At 44.1% G+C, this 18582-nt stretch overlaps 1 protein-coding gene across 1 annotated transcript in view; it reads left to right on the top strand.

Annotated features, from left to right (window-relative positions):
- Nucleotides 1–5898: 5898 nt before the first annotated feature.
- Nucleotides 5899–18582, top strand: part of IRAK3 (interleukin 1 receptor associated kinase 3) — a 66531-nt gene continuing 53847 nt past the window's right edge. Inside the window, exon 1 of the mRNA XM_024991593.2 lies at nucleotides 5899–6205. Coding sequence (XP_024847361.1) covers nucleotides 6055–6205 — 151 coding nt within the window. The 5' untranslated portion in view covers nucleotides 5899–6054. The remainder of the gene's footprint in view (nucleotides 6206–18582) is intronic.

Genomic DNA, 18582 nt, shown 5'->3' with positions numbered 1-18582 from the left:
TTGAAAAGGCTGAGTTACATGACAATGTAAGCCTAATGTTCTTTAAAAATAGAGAGAGAGAAAAAGAAACCTGGGGGAATAATTATTGCATGTTATTTTCACAAGGTCATTTTGATGAAAGCCCAAGAAACCACTGAACTTCCACTTTTTAAAATTATCAAGTTAATGTGCACTACAAACATTTCCACCCCATTACTGATCTTTACCCTATTCCTGAACCCTGGGGCACCTATGACCCTCTAGGATAAGGCTCAGGGATGGGATGCAGCTCAAACGTGGGACAGATTAGTGATCTTTGTCTTAAAGTTCTGAAACCAGAAAATCCCCCATAACCCACAAGCCTGGGTGTCCTTTGAACATTCAGCCCTACAGACACTGAGCAAATAGCTGTCGCCAAGGTAGTTGTCTCACACATATGAAGCGCTACTATCTGCCTCACTTACTTTCTCTCTCACCTGTTTTTAGATTTCTGAGGTTTTGATGCCTGTGCTCACCTGGGGCTTCACCACTGATAACACCATGTATCTGTGCCACTGTCACTCTGGCCTTCAGGGTTTCCCTAGCTTCTCTGTCTGTTCATCTTTGCAGTTCATTACTCTCTTACCTCCAGCTGCAGTGTAAACACTTTCTTCTAATGTCCAAACCTTGAGGGAGAGGGTGGAGTTGGAGAGCATTCTATGGCGAAGGGCTAGGTCACAGTGTGAAGCAGTTCAGAGGTTTCACCACAGCCCTCTCTTCACTAGAAAGCATGTATGCTGGTGGTGGGTCTGGGTCTGCCTGGACGTCACATGCACGTCTAGGACTTCACGTTACTTCCACCCCCACTGCCAGAATCATTCTTCATTCTCCACTAACATTCACTTTCTCTCAGGGGCTCAGTTGTCTCTCTCTGCAATCCAGTTTCATGCTCGTCTCACATTCCACAGATACAGCTGCATATGTCCATTTGAGCTCCAGTTTTGCATAGAGGTTAGAGGTTTTACAGGCCTTCAGCAAAATCAGGGAGCATTACCAAATGTCTGTTCAGTGAATCAATTAGGATACATTTAGTTGCAAATGACAAGGTCCCTGGTGTAAAAAGTGATCTAATAAGGGAATTTATGTCATATAAGTCCATGAGCAGGACATTCTCCAGGCATAGAACAAATGAGCTGGTTAATGACCTTATTAAGGCCATTCTCTCACCAGACCATCCCTAGGACTGACGTCACTCTTTCTCTGTGTGGTTGCAAAATGGTTCCAGAGACAGCCAGAGCTGTCACTTGTTCTTATTTCAGATCGAGAGAGGTCGAGAGAGAGATATCTGAATGAGATTTCGGTCCCCCAAGCCATAAATTGTTGCCAGTTCCAGTCACATGCCAGCCTAAATCTGAGTACAAGGACCAAAGTAATTTTAAATATGGAGGTCAGGGTAGACCAGAAGAATATGGGAAGAGTATACCAGGCAAGAGAATAGAAAGTACAAAGGGCTCTAATGTGGGGTTCTGCCTGCTGTGTTCAAGGACCAGCCAAGAATCAGTGTGGCTATGTAGAATGAACAAGGACACATGATCACAGGGTAAGAGGGTGGAGGGGGAGTGGGAGAGAGAATGTAGCTCATAGGAAGAATCTGACTTTTCTTCTCACTGAAATTAGAAGCCATTGTTGGCTTCTGAACAGAGGAGAGACATAATCAGATTTGATTTAAAAGGATCAGGCTGGCTGCAGTGTTGAGGAAAGCCTGCAGGAAGCAATAGTGAAAACTACTTTTAGGAGACAACTACAGTGATCTGGACAAGACATCATGATGGCTCAAACCAGGGTGGTAGTTGAGAAAGTGGAAAAAATATATATTCTGAATTGAGTGGATCAGGATTTGCTGGTGGACTGAACATGGGCTGTGAAGAAACAGAGGAGCCAAGGATGACACTGTAGTTTTTGGTTCAAGCAACTGGAAGGATGGTGTAATCTAGATGAGGAACAGTATCGAAAGGTAGGTTCAGAAGGCATGATCGAGGGTTCAGTTTTGGACCTGAGTCTGAAGTTCAAGAGAGAGGTCTAGGCTAAACAAGTACATTTGGCAGACCTGGGTAGACAGTTGGTATTTAAAGCCTCCAAACTGGCTGAGCTCACCAAGGGAGTGGGTGTCAATACAGAGAACTATGGACTGAGCCCTGGGTGCTCTGACATTAAGAGTTAAGAGAACATGGAAGCAACCAAGATGTCCATCAACAGATGAATCGATAAAGAATTGGTACATAATATATACAATGGATAAAGAAGTTGTGGTACATATAAACAATGGATAGGTCTTCCCTGGTAGCTCAGCTGGTAAAGAATATGCCTGCAATGCAGGAGATCCTGTTTTAATTCCTGGGTCAGGAAGATCCCCTGAAGAAGGGATAGGCTACCCACTCCAGTATTCTTCGGCTTCCCTGGTGGCTCAGAAGGTAAAGAATCCATCTGCAATGCAGGAGATCTGGGTTTGATTCCTGGGTTGGAAAGATCCTCTGAAGGAGGGCGTGGCAAGCCACTCCAGGACTCTTGCCTGGAGAATCCCCATGGACAGAGGAGCTTGGCAGGCGTCAGTCTATAGGGTCGCACAGAGTTGGACATGACTGAGCAACTAAGCACAAGCACAGAGCTGATCCAGTAAACAGTGAGAAATTGCTGATTTTGTAGATCATGAGAACAGCTGTCTTTAATGCCTAGGAGTACAGGAGAGGAGATAGGATTTATTGCCCAAGTGAAGGGATTAGATTTAGGAGCCTAGATAATTAATCCATGAAAAAGGTTGGGGAGAGGGGAGTGTATATTGCTACAGATGCTGGTAGGTAGGTAGGTATGTGGTAATGAGATTCTGCTTCTGTGGAAGTTTTCTCCTGATGCATCAGTGCTCTCAAGCTCATTAGATGAGCATGAGGATGGGAGAGAAGGTGATGGGATTGAGAAGAGAGATGGCATAAACCAGTTGCCAAGGAGTTCATAAGAGTAAAATAAAAGCACAGATGTGACTGCCTGGCAGCATAAAGAACCCACATGAGGGACAAGTCTTTGATTTTAAATTGTGTCCAACTAATAGAACTCATGCGAAGAGTTGACTCATTGGAAAAGACTCTGATGCTCGGAGGGATTGGGGGCAGGAGGAAAAGGGGACGACAGAGGATGAGATGGCTGGATGGCATCACTGACTTGATGGACGTGAGTGTGAGTAAACTCTGGGAGTTGGTGATGGACAGGGAGGCCTGGCATGCTGCGATTCATGGGGTCGCAAAGAGTCAGACACGACTGAGTGATTGAACTGAACTGAATAGGGTTTTTATTGCCCCTCCCCCTTCCAGCTACATTCAGGTGTATGCTGCTGCTGCTGCTAAGTCGCTTCAGTTGTGTCCGACTCTGGGCAACCCCATAGATGGCAGCCCACCAGGCTCCCCCGTCCCTGGGATTCTCCAGGCAAGAACACTGGAGTGGGTTGCCATTTCCTTCTCCAATGCAGGAAAGTGAAAAGTGAAAGTGAAGTTGCTCAGTTGTGTCTGACTCTTAGCAACCCCATGGACTGCAGCCTACCAGGCTCCTCCGTCCGTGGGATTTTCCAGCCAAGAGTGCTGGAGTGGGGTGCCATTGTCTTTTCCATCAGGTGTATGGGTAGAGCCCCAAATTGGAAAATTGGGAGTCAATCGGGATGCTAGATTTGCCAAGGGAGTTCAACAAAGTGACAAGGGAGCAAGAGTAGAGAGAGCATGTGCAAGGGAGGGACTATAATAATTGAACGTGAACTTTATGGATAAAGAGAAAGGTGAGAACATCAAGAGGGTTGTGCCAGAGAAGAGGTGGCAAGATTTTGGATTTGGTATTCTGGTGAGGGTAGGGATTGTTGGGGTCAGAGTACTACAGGATAGGAGATGTAATCAGAGAACAGATTCTTGAAGTAGAATTTACAGACACAGTGCAGTTATTGATAACAACAAGTTCTGGGGATGAGTAAGTGGCTGAAAAAGCGTGAAGGAGAAAATTACTGATGGAGAAGACATATCAAGGAACTGAGAGTCCAGGGTACTAGAGATTATCATCTATTCTACATATATTTTAAATCACCAAGGATTAAGCAGAAATTAGCATTGGAAAAAAACTACAGTAAGCAGGAGCTATCTAGTTGAAAAAAGAGGAGGAGAAATTGAGGAGGGGGAGAGCCGTGGATGATAGCAACAGCGAAGAGTAGTAGTCATACAACCTGATGAAATAAAATTCAAAAGTCAAAGGCAGTTTTAAGGAATAGGGAAGAAGCATGGTCTGATACTAACTGCCAATACTGAAAATAAAAGACATTTCACATAATCTATATCGATTTCCCATAATCCCGCTTTCACGTACAATTCTTGATTTTCTGTAAATCAGACGCTCTGGCAAAGCAGGCCTCGCAGACTGCTTCACTGAGCCACAGCAAATTCCTGGCTCCTTGGCGTATTTAAATTTGGCTCTTCGGTTCCAGCAATTCAAGAACTACTAGATACTTGACCGCCTCTACTAGCCACTGTTGCTAAGCTTATTCAGGTAGTCCCTTCGAGGAATATAGGGCTTCTTAAATGTGTGCAGATTGACAGGAAAACTTTAGCCATTTGAACACTGGAAAAAGGGGTACAGAAACCCTTGCCCAAACGATAATATATATAACCAATTTTCAAGTATATTTTGTGAAATACTTTAGCTGAGAACGACTTTGAAATTGAGGCAGCTACCAAACGATGGTGCATTATCACTGTTGACCCCTAGAGGGCGTCATTCCCAAAGAGACCAAATCAGAAAGGTTGCAAACAGATGCTGATCTTTTTCAATGGCGGCTTCCGTGGAGGTTCAGTGGTAAAGAAATTCTTGGCCAGTGCAGGGAAGATCGCCTGAAGAAGGACATTGCGACCCACTCCAGTATTCTTGCCTGGGAAATCCAATGGACAGAGGAGACTGGCGGGCTACAGTTCATCGGGTCGCAGAGAATCGGACACGACTTAGCGACTAAACAACAAGAACAAAATTTTCAATGGCCATCGTCCACTCTTCAGTCCTTCAAGCTGGGATTTTTCTCACCATGTTCCAATGTTCCATGCTCTTTTTTTTTTTTTTTTTTGGCAGTAGCATTCGTATCAAGTCCATAGGGTCGCAAAGAGTGGGACACGACTGAGCGACTAAGCACAGCATTCATATCATGCCTGCGGTGGGATATTATAACAAAAATGGTAGAAGACTTCAGAACAATATGCGATTTTACTTAAACTCCTTGTTGAAAGCTAGAGGAAAATTCTGCGAAGCATTTTGAGGAAGGAAAAAGTGGTCGAACAATATTTCATCAGGAAAATCCATGGACAAAAGACTGTAGTAAAACCAAATAGTTTGGAGAATGGACAACTTCATGAAGAAGACGGCCACAATTTTATCCCACTTCGTTCTGTCTTTTGTTTTTCTGTTGTCTTTATCCAGGTTCGTCTTTTCCAATAATCATTTCAGACATGCCCATTTATCTAACTTTGGTAAAAGGTCGGAGGAAAATGTGCCAAGCGTTTAGAGTGGTTGGTTGTCCTCAGCTGAGTGGGCCTATGAGTGATTATTTTCCTCTTTCAATTTTTCCGGGTTTTTCCAAGTGTTTCCTCAAAGAAGAGGATCAAAAGATATAACTTGGTAAAAAGTCAGTACAGATCATCTCCCATCCATCCAGGCCAGGTCGAGGGGATGGCGGACTCTCCATCAGTTCTGCGCTTCTGGTCTTTCTCACCCCTCCCTTTTTTCTTGGCCTCTTCAGTCTCGTCTCAAAGCCGGAGGAACCGAAAGCCAACCAGCAAGGGAGAAGCCGGGACCTGGTGAGCCGCTCACCAGACCGGGGCGGCCGCTGGGGCCTCTCCGGGGAGCCGCGCTGTGCGTCACGGGGGGCCCGCCCTCGGCGCGGCCCGGGCTCCGGGCGGGCGGCCTCCTTGGCCGTCGTCGTGCTAGCAGGATTTCCGCGGTTGTGTAACGGCACCGCGCGGCCGCGGAGAGCCCTGGGCTCCGCATCCCTCCCAGGCGCGGTCCCTGGTCCCCCGCAGCGCAGCCATGGCCTGGACGGCGGGGGCGGCGCGGAGCGGTGGGACCCGCAGGGCACTCTCGTCTCACACTCTCCTTTTCGACCTGCCGCCCGCGCTGCTGGGCGAGTTCTGCGCGGTCCTGGACAGCTGCGACGGCGCCCTCGGCTGGCGCGGCCTCGGTGAGCGCGGCGGGGGCGACGGGGCGGCGGCGCGGCGGGGCGGCGGGGCGGCGAGGCGGCGGGGCGGCGAGGCGGCGAGGCGGCGGGGCGGCGAGGCGGCGGCGCGCGCGCTCGGTCAGACGTGCTGCCCGCGCAGCGGGCAGGCCCTGGGTGCTCGGGGACCGCGAGGCCTCCCAGGCTCTGTTACGGACTTGCCCTTTACTCATTCGCCCTGGGAGGGACGCCGATACTCCCGAGACCCACCCCAGAGCTCCCCCTTCGTCACAAAAACTTGGGGTGAGATTAAATGAGCGGAGCCCGTGGGGAAACCAGCCACCCGCGTGAAACCATCTAATGATTCGCCACGATTCCTGCCTTGCCTGGTTCGGAATATTTTAAAAAAGAAACGCCTGTGAAATGTCTCTTGTCATGTAAAGTGACCCCCAGGGTATAATTTTCGTATGAAGATGTGCTTATACCTTTAAAATGTTTATCAAGTGTTGTTTTCAGTGCACTCCCCTTAATTACATTTCAGGTGAAATGCTAGAGTAAAAAAGTATTTGTAATTAACGTGGCTTCCAGTATTCTTCATTAAATGTACCTTTATTATTTACCCAATCTGGTGGAATGAAGGTTTAGGTTAGAGAATGGTTCTTGACTTTAGTAAGTTGCCTCCAAGACTCCATTTTATGCAGACTTTGGAAAGTTAAGTCATGGCCTATTGGAAGTGTTGAGTGTGATCAACAGAAATAATTCAGACAAAAATCTGTAAACACCTGCGTTTATGGTTCTTTTTGATATTGCATGATGTCACATTTAATATTAGTTGAAAATAAACACAAATATGTCAAACCAGTATAGCCTTAATTCTCTGAAATAGCTATCTATTATTCTTACCCAAAATAGCAGAACACAAAAGAGGAAAAAAGTTTAATTTGTTGTTGATGAATAATACGGTCACACTTTATGAAATGTGGCATTATTGAGTTTCTAGTTGTATAAAGATTTTCTAGGTATTATAAGCTCTATAATTTTATATTATAGCCCTGCAGTAAAAAATCAGAAAACTCTGGTTTCTGGAGACCATGGACATTTCCAGTATGCATTTGAGAGTTAAGATCCCTCCCACACCATATCTTTTTGAAATGGATGATGGCATGGCAGTTTTTGCATCCCTTTGTTTCCTAGAGTTACCAAATTTGGAAGAGAAAAATGTCATTAGTTCAGTCCATGGTTAAAGAATGTTAGGGCTGAGCAGGTATCATAAATGAGGGAAGTGGGTTGGTGTAGACCCACTTGAAACCCAAGGGAAGAACATGTCTCATCTAAAAGGGGCAGTTAGTACTCAGCCCCAGGCCACCGCTCATTTTCAGGAAGTTCAGCTCAATGTTGCTGAATCTTGTCTCTCCCACTCCCCTCTCTCTTTCTCTCCCTCCCCATGAAATTCAGATATTCATCCATTATCTGGGTTGTCTCATAAACTCTTCCAATATCCTTGTCAGGCAGGTGCTATCATCATCAGTGTTTGAACAACTGAGGAAACTGGTGCAAGTTGGTTAAGTTACTGGTCCAAGCCAATAAAGTAAAAAGTCCAAAGCCGGAAAGTGCAAACAAGAATTTGAAGCAGAGTTTACAGAAAGAATCGGAGAAGGCAATGGCACCCCACTCTAGTACTCTTGCTTGGAAAATCCCATGGACAGAGGAGCCTGTTAGGCTGCAGTCCATGGGGTCGCTAAGAGTCGGACACGACTGAGCAACTTCACTTTCACTTTTCACTTTCATGCATTGGAGAAGGAAATGGCAGCCCACTCCAGTGTTCTTGCCTGGAGAATCCCAGGGACAGGGGAGCCTGGTGGGCTGCCGTCTATGGGGTTGCACAGAGTCGGACACGACTGAAGTGACTTAGCATAGCATAGCATAGCATACAGAAAGGATAAAGTGTATGAGGACTCTTTATACTCTCTTCTGAATTTTTCTGTAAATTTAAAACTGTTTTAAACAATAAGGTCTATTTGAAATTAAAAAGAAAAAAGACATGTAGACCTTGGAGTTTGATAACCTACAACTTCCCTCTATGACTTCCTCAGGGTCACAAATATTGCTGTGTTCTTTCAGCTGCATCTCACAGCCTCCCTAAAGTACAGCCACTTCTGCCATGAAAGAACCATTCAGTGAGCCATTTCAAACACATAGCCCTATTTTCCTAGTAGTGGAAATCAATGAAGACCACCCAAATGAGAACAAGCAAAGGCTATTTATTCAAAGCAAGGGAGTCAGCCCCCATCGCTTGCATTTGACCGAGAGGCAAAGGCAAGCAGAGAAGTGGAAGTACTATAGCTCAAAAAGAGAAGGCTTCAGGTATGCCCCGAATGGAGGCTGTTGGCACGGGGAAGCTGCACACAGGCCACTAGAAGTGGGACATTGTGTGTGATAAGGGCTTCCCTGGTGGCTCAGACGGTAAAGCGTATACCTACAATGTGGGAGCCCCAGGTTCGATCCCTGGGTCAGGAAGGTCCCCTGGAGAAGGAAACGGCAACCCACTCCAGTATTCATGCCTGGAAAATCCCATGGACTGAAGAGCCTGGTGGGCTATAATCCATGGGGTCACAAAGAGTCGGACACAACTGAGCGACTTCTGTGTGTGTATGTGTGATAAGGGTACATATTTGGCTTTCTCCAGTTGACTGTAACTTGGAATTAGGGGCAAAAATTAGGAAAGCTGTCAGCTATTAATGAAGCCCTGGCCATTTGGGGCCAATTGCTGTAAGGGTTATTGTTTGGTTTCCTGGACTAGTTGCTACCGATAGTAGTTTGACCTCGCAGACTGGTTACTCTAGATAGAACATTAGCTTCCTGGGCTAGCTGATGCACGTTGTGGGTCAGGGTTCTGTTTTATAGGTAGCCTAACCATTGTTCCTTTGTAAATTTCTTCTCTCATAGGGGGAGACTGTAAGCTGTTTACTCCTTCATACTCTAGCTATAATTCACTGTGCAGGGGGTTGTGCCCCTGACTGCTTGGACCATATTCTGAAATGAGACCAGGCATGGACCGGCTACTTCATGAATTGTTGGCTCAGCAGAAAAGGAAGGCTGGATTGGTTCCTGGCTGTTGAGGGAAACTGCCTGTGTTAAATAGACCAAGTTTCCCCACTGGCACAGTGAAAGTAAGAAGGAAGGAAAGAGGTGCAGGGAGGGGAAACTTGACTTTAGAGGGCAGAGGGGAGAATGTTGGAGGACTGAATCAAGGAGATAGTTTCTTTTATATATATGTCATTTTATTTATTTATTTATTTTTGGCTATGCAGAATCTTCGTTGCTGCACAGGCTTTTCTCTAGTTGCGGCAAGCGGGGGCCTACTCTCTAGTTGGGGTGTGCTGGCTTCTCTTGTTGCAGATGACAGGCTCAACAAATCATGGGCTTCAGTAGGTGCCGCGCATAGCTCAGTAGTTGTCGCGCATAGCTCAGTAGTTGTGGCTCTCACGCTCCTGGATAAGGGATTGAACCCGTGTCTCCTGCATTGGCAGGCAGATTCTCTACCACCAAGCCTCCAGGGAAGCCCCGAGGAGATAGTATATTTTATGCTCAGGACAGCTGAAAGCCTGAGGATGCAGAGGGTCCAAAATTCCATATAGAAAACAACTGTAATGGGAGTTGGTGGTGGACAGGGAGGCCTGGTGTGCTGTGATTCATGGGGTCGCAAAGAGTCGGACATGACTGAGCGACTGAACTGAAGAGAAGAGAAAAGCAAAAGGGAAGATTAACTGAACTAAGTGTTGGTTCTCACTTGAACTGATCATGTTTGTTGATGATGGTGAATATCAAGCTGTGTTTACAAAGGCAGTTCTGACAAAGGCAGATCTTATGGTGGCCTATATGATGTGATCAGTGTATACTGATAAGGTAGACTGGACATTGACAAATGGGAATCACCTGCAAAGTCTTTTAAAGCTGCAGGTGCCCAGGTTCCACCCCTGCATAGGTACAGCTTCTTTCTGTTTTCTGCCAAGCCCCAGGTGAATCTGATGCACAGTCTGGTTTGGGAGGCATGTGCTTAGGCCAAATTCTCTTCTTTAATAGTATCTTAATATAGCAGTTATTTTACTGTAGTCTTTCACTACTCCACTTAATTCTTTCCATTTTTAAACACATCCTACACATTAATCTTTAAATCACTTTTACTTCATTGTTATTAAAATAGTGTATTCACAAGATAATTTATTCTCTGGTTGATGTTGATGATGTTATGGCTTTGTAATGAAAGTAGGAACCCAATTTAGAAAATGCAAAAAAAAAATCCATTTATCTTATACTACTCAAAGACATAATAACATATATGCAGAGCCTCTGGTGACAACTGATTTCATTACATTACATGGAACTAGTGTTTAAATTGTTTGGAGCAGCTTACTTTGTAAAACCTCTCAACACTTATGGTACAATGAGAGAAACCCTTCTTACAGATACTATGTGATAGGTTATATCTGACTTTCTTCCTCTCAAAAAAGGAAAGAAAATTCCCATAGAAATGATTATTAATCTGTTTAAAACAAATTAGATGAAAAATCACATTAAATGTGCATTTGAATATTTAGTAAAGATTTAAAGCAATAATAATGATACTAATAGTTGCCACCATCTACTGAGTGCTTGTGCATGCGTACTGAGTCACTCAGTCATGTTCGACTCTTTGTGACCCCGTGGACTATAGCCCGCCAGGCTCCTCTGTCCATGGGACTTTTCCAGGCAAGAATACTAAGAGTGGGTTGCCATTTCCTACTCTAGAGGCACTTCCTGACTCAGGTATTCTTTTCCGCTGAGCCACCTGGGAAGCCCCTGTTGAGTGCTTACTATTTGCCAGAGACTCTGTGCTAAGCACTTTACCTGATTATTTCATTATTTATCACAAAAGCTCTCAGGTACTCGTATCTGAGAGGTATCACCCAGGTACTTGTCCTATTTCCATTTTATAGATAGGAAAACTGACTCAGAGAATTTAGGTAATTTACCTCAAATCAGGGATTTCCCATGTGGCACTAGTGGTTAAAAAAAAAAACAAAAAACCCTCCTGCCAATGCAAAAGATGTAAGAGACGCGAATTCAGTCCCTGGGTTCGAAAGATCCCCTGGAGAGGGAAACGGCAACCCACTCCAGTATTCTTGCCTGGAAAATCTCGTGGACAGAGGGCCCTGGTGGGCAATAGTCCATGCGGTCTGCAAAGAGTCAGACATCTCTGAAACGACTTAGCATGTACCTCAAATCATAGTTTAATAAGTTGCAGACTAGGATTCTAACCAGATGGTCAGATTCCAGAGTTTATGTTGTTGTTTTTATTTAATTTTAAATAGGCTTTATTGCTTAGAACAATTCTGAGTTTACAGAAAAGTTTAGAAGATAGGACAAAGAGTCCTCATATACTCCGTCCTTCCCGTATACTCTGCACTCAGTTTCCCCTGTTATTAGCACCTGACATTAGTAAGGTACATTTGTTCCACTATTGATACACTATTATTCAATTGCATTCATACTTTTTTCAGATTTCTTTCGTTTTTACCTAAAGTCTCTTCTGTTTTCCAGAATCCCACCCAGTATATCATATTTCATTTGGTTATCGTGTATCCTTTGGAGGCTTTTGGCAGTGATAATTTTTCAGACTTTTCTAGTTTTTGATGACCTTGACAGTTTTGAGGAGTACTGGTCACTACTGATCAGGGCTGGTCTACTGTTTTGAAGAATGTCCCTCAACTAAGATTTGTCTGATATTGTTCTCATGACTAGACTGAGATTGTGGATTTCGGGGGAGAGCAGACCACAAGAGGCAGAGTGCCATTTTTATTACATCATATCAGGGGAACACACTGTTTACAGGACTGATCACTGTGGATGTTAACCATGGCTGGAGTAGAGTCTGTCAGGTTTCGACACTGTGAAATCACCCTGCCGCACCCCCTTTCCATGTTATGCTCTTGGGAAGGAAGTCACTGTGTGGCCCAACTTAAGACATAGAGAGTTAAGCTTCCCCTCCCTGAAGGTGGAGTAGAACCCATGTTCTTTGTCCACTATATCATTTCTCACATCTTACAGTGTTCTGTCTAGATCAGACTTTTAAGTTGCCACCTCTTTCTCTGTTCCCCTTTATGGTAAAATTCCTCAAAAGGGCTCTTTATACTCCAGTTTCTCCATCCTCCTTTAAACCTGTTCCAATCAGGTCTTCACCGCCCTACCCTACTGCTGCATTGACATTTCCCTTGTCCAAGGTCACTGTGGCTAAATCCAACGGTCAGTTCTCAGTCTTCATCTTACTTGACACATTTGATCATTCCTTGCTTCTGAAAGCTTTACTTTACTTCTAGAACACTACACTCTCTTCCTTCTCTTCTTACCTCGTATTCTCTGTCCTGATCTCTTAGAATATCACTGGGATCAGTCCATGGGCCTCTTCTCTGCTGTTTATCTATCCTACCCACTGTCTTTGTCAGTACCATCTATGTGCTGATAGCTCCCAGATCTCTCGCTGGGGTCTCTATCTTGAACTCAGCACCATCCATCCATTTGGCTACTTGACAGTCTTCTCCACCATAACAGTCCAGAAGTGTTCCACTCCTTCAGAGTTTCTCCCCATCTCAATGGCATCCCCATCCTTCTTTGTTCTGGCCAAAAGTTTAGTCTCCTCTGACTTCTTGCTTTCTCTCACAAACCACTTCCTGTCTCTCAGTAAATGCCATTGACTGTGCCTTCAGGATCTATCTAATAATCTGACCGCTTCTTATTATCTCTGCCACCACAGCCATCCTGGGGCAAACCACGATCAGATCTCACCTGGATAATTCAGCAGTTTCCTAGTTGGGCTCCTAGTCAGTCACCCTGCCTCACCTCGAGTTTCTTTCTTTGTTTCTTTTAAAAAATCAACTAATTATTTACTTATTTTTGGCTGTGCTACGTTTCTAGAGTTGCGGCAAGTGGGAACTGCTCTTTGCTGTGGTGCGCCGGCTTCTCATTGTGGCGGCCTCTTTTGTTGCGGAGCACAGGTTCTGCCTGGGCTTCAGTCATTGCAGCTTGCGAGCTCAGCAGTCGCAGCTCAGCTCATGGACTGTGGAACACAGGCTTCAATAGTTGTGGCATGTGGGCTTAGCTGCTCCAAGGTATGTGGAATCTTTCCAGATCAGGGATCAAACCCAAGTCCCCTGCATTGACAGGTGGATTCTTATCCACTGTGCCACCAGGGAAGCCCCTTGAGTTTCTTTTCAACACGGCAGCCAGTAAGCCTGTTAAAAGTGTGAACTGTCTTATGTGTGTGTGTGTGTGTGTGTGTGTATGTGTGCCCGCGCGCTAAGTCACTTCAGTCATGACTGACTTTTTATGACCCTATGGACTGTAGCCCGCCAGGCTCCTCTGTCCATGGGGATTCTCCAGGCAAGAATACTGGAGTGGGTTGCCATGCCCTCCTCCAGGGAATCTTCCTGACCCAGGGATGGAACCTGCATATCCTATGGCTCCTGCATTGCAGGTGGATTCTTTACCGCTGAGCCACCAGGGAAGCCCAAAGTGTCTTATACCATTATCTTATTAAGAACCCTCCAGTAGCTTCCCATCTCATGCTAGGCTTGCCTTAGCATGCATGCATGCTAAGTTGCTTTAGTGGTGTTCAACTCTGTGCGACCCTATGGACTGTAGCCTGCTAGGCTTCCCTGTCCATGGGATTTTCCAGGCCAGAATACTGGAGTGGGTTGCCATGCCCTCCTCCAAGGGTTCTTCCCAACCCAGGGACTGAATCCACATCTCGAATGTCTCCTCCATTGGCAGGCAAGTTCTTTACCACTAGTGCCACTTGGGAAGTCCCATCTCACAGAAACACCAAAGCCCTACATTGCTTTTCTCATTTCCTTCTTCTTAATCGCTCAACTCCAGATTAATTGGCCTCCATGGACATTCAAGAATTTTTTTCCTATAGGTAGCCTTGAGTCTTCCTTCTTCACATCCTTCATGGATTTTGATGACTTATTATGTACCCTGACTATGCTTTTAAAATTCATACATGCTCCCTTATGCTCCTTTACTGCTCTATTTTTCTCTATATCACTTATCATTCCTTGTATACTTTATATATATGCATATACATACATATATTTCTTTGTTTACTGTCCATCTAGAAATAAGCTTTATGAGGGCAGGGATTTTTTGTTTGCTTTGTTTCCTGCTTACTTCTCGAGCATCTCATATTGTACCTGGTATAGAGAAGACATTTCAGTAAATACCTGTTGATTGAATGAATTAAAGAATGTCTGTTAAACATCCAAAACCTTGTTGGGCAGAATCTTAAAAAAAGCATTATACTAGATACAATGCCATGGCCCCTGCTTGTAAGGATTTTCAAATTTAACATAGACAACAGACCAACATAGATCTATAAATTTTAACAAGAAGGAAGTATAGAAAAATTGTACTGATCATTACCTGAGTGTGGAAGGACACAGCTTCTGAGTTCCAGACAGAAACACTGCTGTTGAAGGTGAAATGTTCTTCAGTTATCTCCCCGAAGTCACTAATGTTAGATCCTTCCCTGGGTCAGGGATTGAGAGATCAAGACAGATGGAAGGCTCCCTCATGCATAGGCCTTCCCATTTATGAAATATGAGTCCTACTCAGGTAGGGAATAAAAAGTACACATAAGCTTAAGTATGGACAAGTATTGTTTCTTGTAAAATGTATGAGTTAGTGGGTGTTAATGCTATGGTCTGGTAAGGGGAATCGAGTTCACTTAACGCTTTTGAGTTTTGTTTTGCTTTTTGGGGGAATTAAAAATATTTCAATCTTAAAGGTTTTTTTTTTTTTTGCCTAATTTGTTTGTGTGCTAGTGGGAAAAAAAGAAAAAAGACATCTTTTCCTTTTCCCATTTTGTTATCTCAAAACAAACTTTGCAAGAATGTAGATAATTTCCTAGGGGTTTTGGCATGTGGTTATATGCAAATACAAAGATTCCAAATAGGGTATGTTGCGTTATTCTAAAAAACCCCTTCAGAGACAAATTTGCATGTGGAGAGTGATTTCTGCAGCTGAATTCCCCAGCGGTTAGCACTCCTAGATAGTTCTGCCCTCTCAAAACAGAGCCCCGGCGACCTTTGAGCACTGAATAATTAAGCTATCAGTATTTTCAGATTAATTTCTTTCTGGACTTCTCAGGTACTTTTTGGCTTATATTATGCCAAGATGACTTTCAACCAAAAAAAAAAAAAATGCCTTCCAAAAAATGATTTAAAACAGTGTTTAACTACAGCATATTTTTCCAAATATATCTTTTCATTTAGAATGCTTTTCACTTTCACAACACTATGGTCATTGAGAAACTCACTCTTTGTTTAGGACTGTTTAAATAAATAAATTTCTATGTTCTGGAACAAGTAAGGAAGGACTAGAGAAGACTTTGCATATTGAAGAACATAATAGGAATCAAGAATTTGTATTCTTGGGTACATGTATATGTATGTCTGAGTCCCTTCGCTTTTTACCTGAAACTATTACAACATCATTAATAGGCTATGAAAAAGTGTAGTTGTTTAGTTGTCCGACTCTTTGAGACCCCATGGACTGTAGCCTGACAGGCTCCTCTGTCCATGAAATTCTCGAGCCAAGAATACCAGAGTGGGTTGCCATTCCCTTCTCCAGGTAATCTTCCCCACCCACAGATTGAATTTAGGTTGCCTGCATTGCAGGCAGATTCTTTGCCACCTCAGCCACCATGGAGTCAGTCCCCTATACAAAATAAACAGGTTTTTAAAAAATTAATTAATTAAAAAAAAGAATTTGTATTCCTGTCACATCAAATTAATGTTGTCTTGCAGAATTTGATTTAAATGAATTATGCATTTTATGGACGCTAATAATATTCTTTTAGTAGTGTTTCTCTTCCCAATGTGTCATCACTGGAGAAAAGCTATTAAGGTTATGCCATGAATCACCAGCTACAGAAAGAGAATACATTTCATTTCCAGTCCTGGAAGCTACACATGCTTTCAGGATCCATTTTCACTGAGCTGAGTCAGTTTCAACACTGTCAACTATTTACTGTTAGAAAAACACCTTTAGCTTTCCCTAGACTTAATGCAAACTCAGAAACCTTTGCCCCAGGTCAGGGTTAGGGAACTGTAAGAACCTCAGCACATTTGGCATCTGTTCATTCACCCTCCAGCTAAATCTCAAGGGAATCATGGCCTCTTGGACTTTTAAAAAGTAAATTCAGAAATTAACAGAAAGAAAAATGGGTAATCGAATTATGTGGGAAAGCTGACATGCCCTGGAACTTGAAAAGTTAACTCCAGATTTCCTTAATAGTTATAAACTGTTGCTTTCCTACTGTGAGAATTGTGAGCTATAAAAAGTTTATACCTTTTTATGTGCAAATACTGTCTATGACACCATATGGGCTTCCCTGGTGGCTCAGACAGTAAAGCGTCTGCCCGCAGTGCAGGAGACCCGGGTTCGATCCCTGGGTTGGGAAGACCCCCTGGAGAAGGAAATGGCAACCCACTCCAGGATTCTTGCCTGGAAAATTCCATGGACTGAGGAGCCTGGTAGGCTACAGCCCATGGGGTCACGAAGAGTTGGACATGACTGAGCAACTTCACTTTCACTGTCTATAAGACTCCTGCTGCTATTGCTACCAGATGGGTCTTCTGAAAACTAAAGCTTTCATCTCCTCATCACCTCCTCAGGAATCTTAGATTTGTCCCATTTACTTTCAGGATAAAGTTTTAAGTTAGGCTGACACTCAGGGCCTCTGTCTGTCATTCAGCAAATATGCCCTGGATGTGGACTATGTGCTAACCACATTCCTACGAAGGTAACATGGACTTCATTGAGCTTGCTCACCCTCTCTTTAACGTGAATCCTCTCCTGCAAGCATACTGGTCTCCTCTTGGCCCCTCACGTCCTTTTCTTCATTTCTGGAACAGTTCTCCATCTGAGAGGCCTTAACCCCCCAACTGTTGCAAAGTGAGCTGATGTCCCATGGCCTCTTGCTTCCTTCCCTGGCTGTGGCAACCAACACGGGCATCTTCTTTCTTCACCCCTGAGAAGTTATGTGTGGGTCTTATCTCACACAGTTGAAGTGGAAAGAGAACTGTTTTATTAAGGAAAAATAAAGTCCTGCTGTATGGTATATAAATATTGTTAATTTTTATGGTACCTTAGAGGCTTCCCTGGTGGCTCAGTCAGTAAGGAGACTGCCTACAATGCAGCAGACCTGGGCTCGATCCCTGGGTCAGGAAGATCTCCTGGAAAAGAAAATGGCAACCCATTCCAGTATTCTTGCCTGGAGAGTCCCGTGGACAGAGGAGCCTGGTGGGCTGCAGTCCATGGGGGTCATAAGAGTCAGATAGTGACAGAGACTAAACCACACTTGGTGCATTATGCCTAATTCCTATGAATGTTAGCTGGTTGATTTACTAATAGACAAAGTGGAAATCTAAACTTTCCTTTTGCTGAAATTTGATATTTAGCATTCCCTTTTTGGAATGTTAATTTTGAGACTGGGAAATGTTTTAAAGACTGAAAGTGTTTTAAAGTCCGTACTTATATAAGGCAGGCCAGGGACTTCCCTGGTGGTCCAGAGGCTAAGTTACCATGCTCCCAAAGCAGAGGACCTGGGTTTGATCCCTGGCCAGGGAACTAGATCCCCTGTGCCACAACTAAGAGTTTGCATCCCACATGCAACGAAGACTGAAGATCCTGCTACAGTTAAGATTACGTGTAGCCAAATGAATACATAAAAATAATTTTTAAAAATCAGCAGGCCAGTGAAGGGCAACCAAATGTGGTATCTGTTTTTAGGAGGGACTGTTTGTCAAAGGATATTAACTGATGAGAAATTTGAGATTGCTCAATGAGACTGTGACTTGTCTGGAGTTGAACTGTAGGTTGGTGGCAGATCCGTCACTAAACCCACGTGTTCCTACATATATTCACTGGGCCACAATGATGTCTGGACTGGTGACTTTTCTCGTGAAAAGAGGGTATAGACCATGGGGCTCAGAGATCATTCTTTTGTCTTGTTTTCAAATTGGAACTTGAGTGATTTTTTTTTTTTTTCTCTCCAGAGTAGTATACTCTATCCAGTTATTCCTTAGGAATTGGCGTCTCTTTAGAAACACTCAAAGTTTTGATTTTGACTCAGGCTCTGGAAAGCACTCCTCAAGGGAGCCCACGATGCCCCATCTTTAGTTAGGGACCTGTCTTCACGCTCCACTCACACTTGCTATGTGCAGTTACTGCATTGCTAACAGTCAGTAGATGCTCATCAGATGTTTGAATGACACTGATTTGTGGTATTACTTCTAGGAACTTTTAGAAAGAGTTGGAGTGTTCATGTGATGAGTGAGTTGTGAGATGTGAGAGTTGGACCATAA

This window comes from Bos taurus, chromosome 5 (assembly GCF_002263795.3).
Source record: "Bos taurus isolate L1 Dominette 01449 registration number 42190680 breed Hereford chromosome 5, ARS-UCD2.0, whole genome shotgun sequence".
Lineage (NCBI taxonomy): Eukaryota > Metazoa > Chordata > Mammalia > Artiodactyla > Bovidae > Bos > Bos taurus.
The sequence above is the reverse complement of the archived record's forward strand: the minus strand, read 5'-3'. Positions and strand labels throughout refer to the sequence as shown.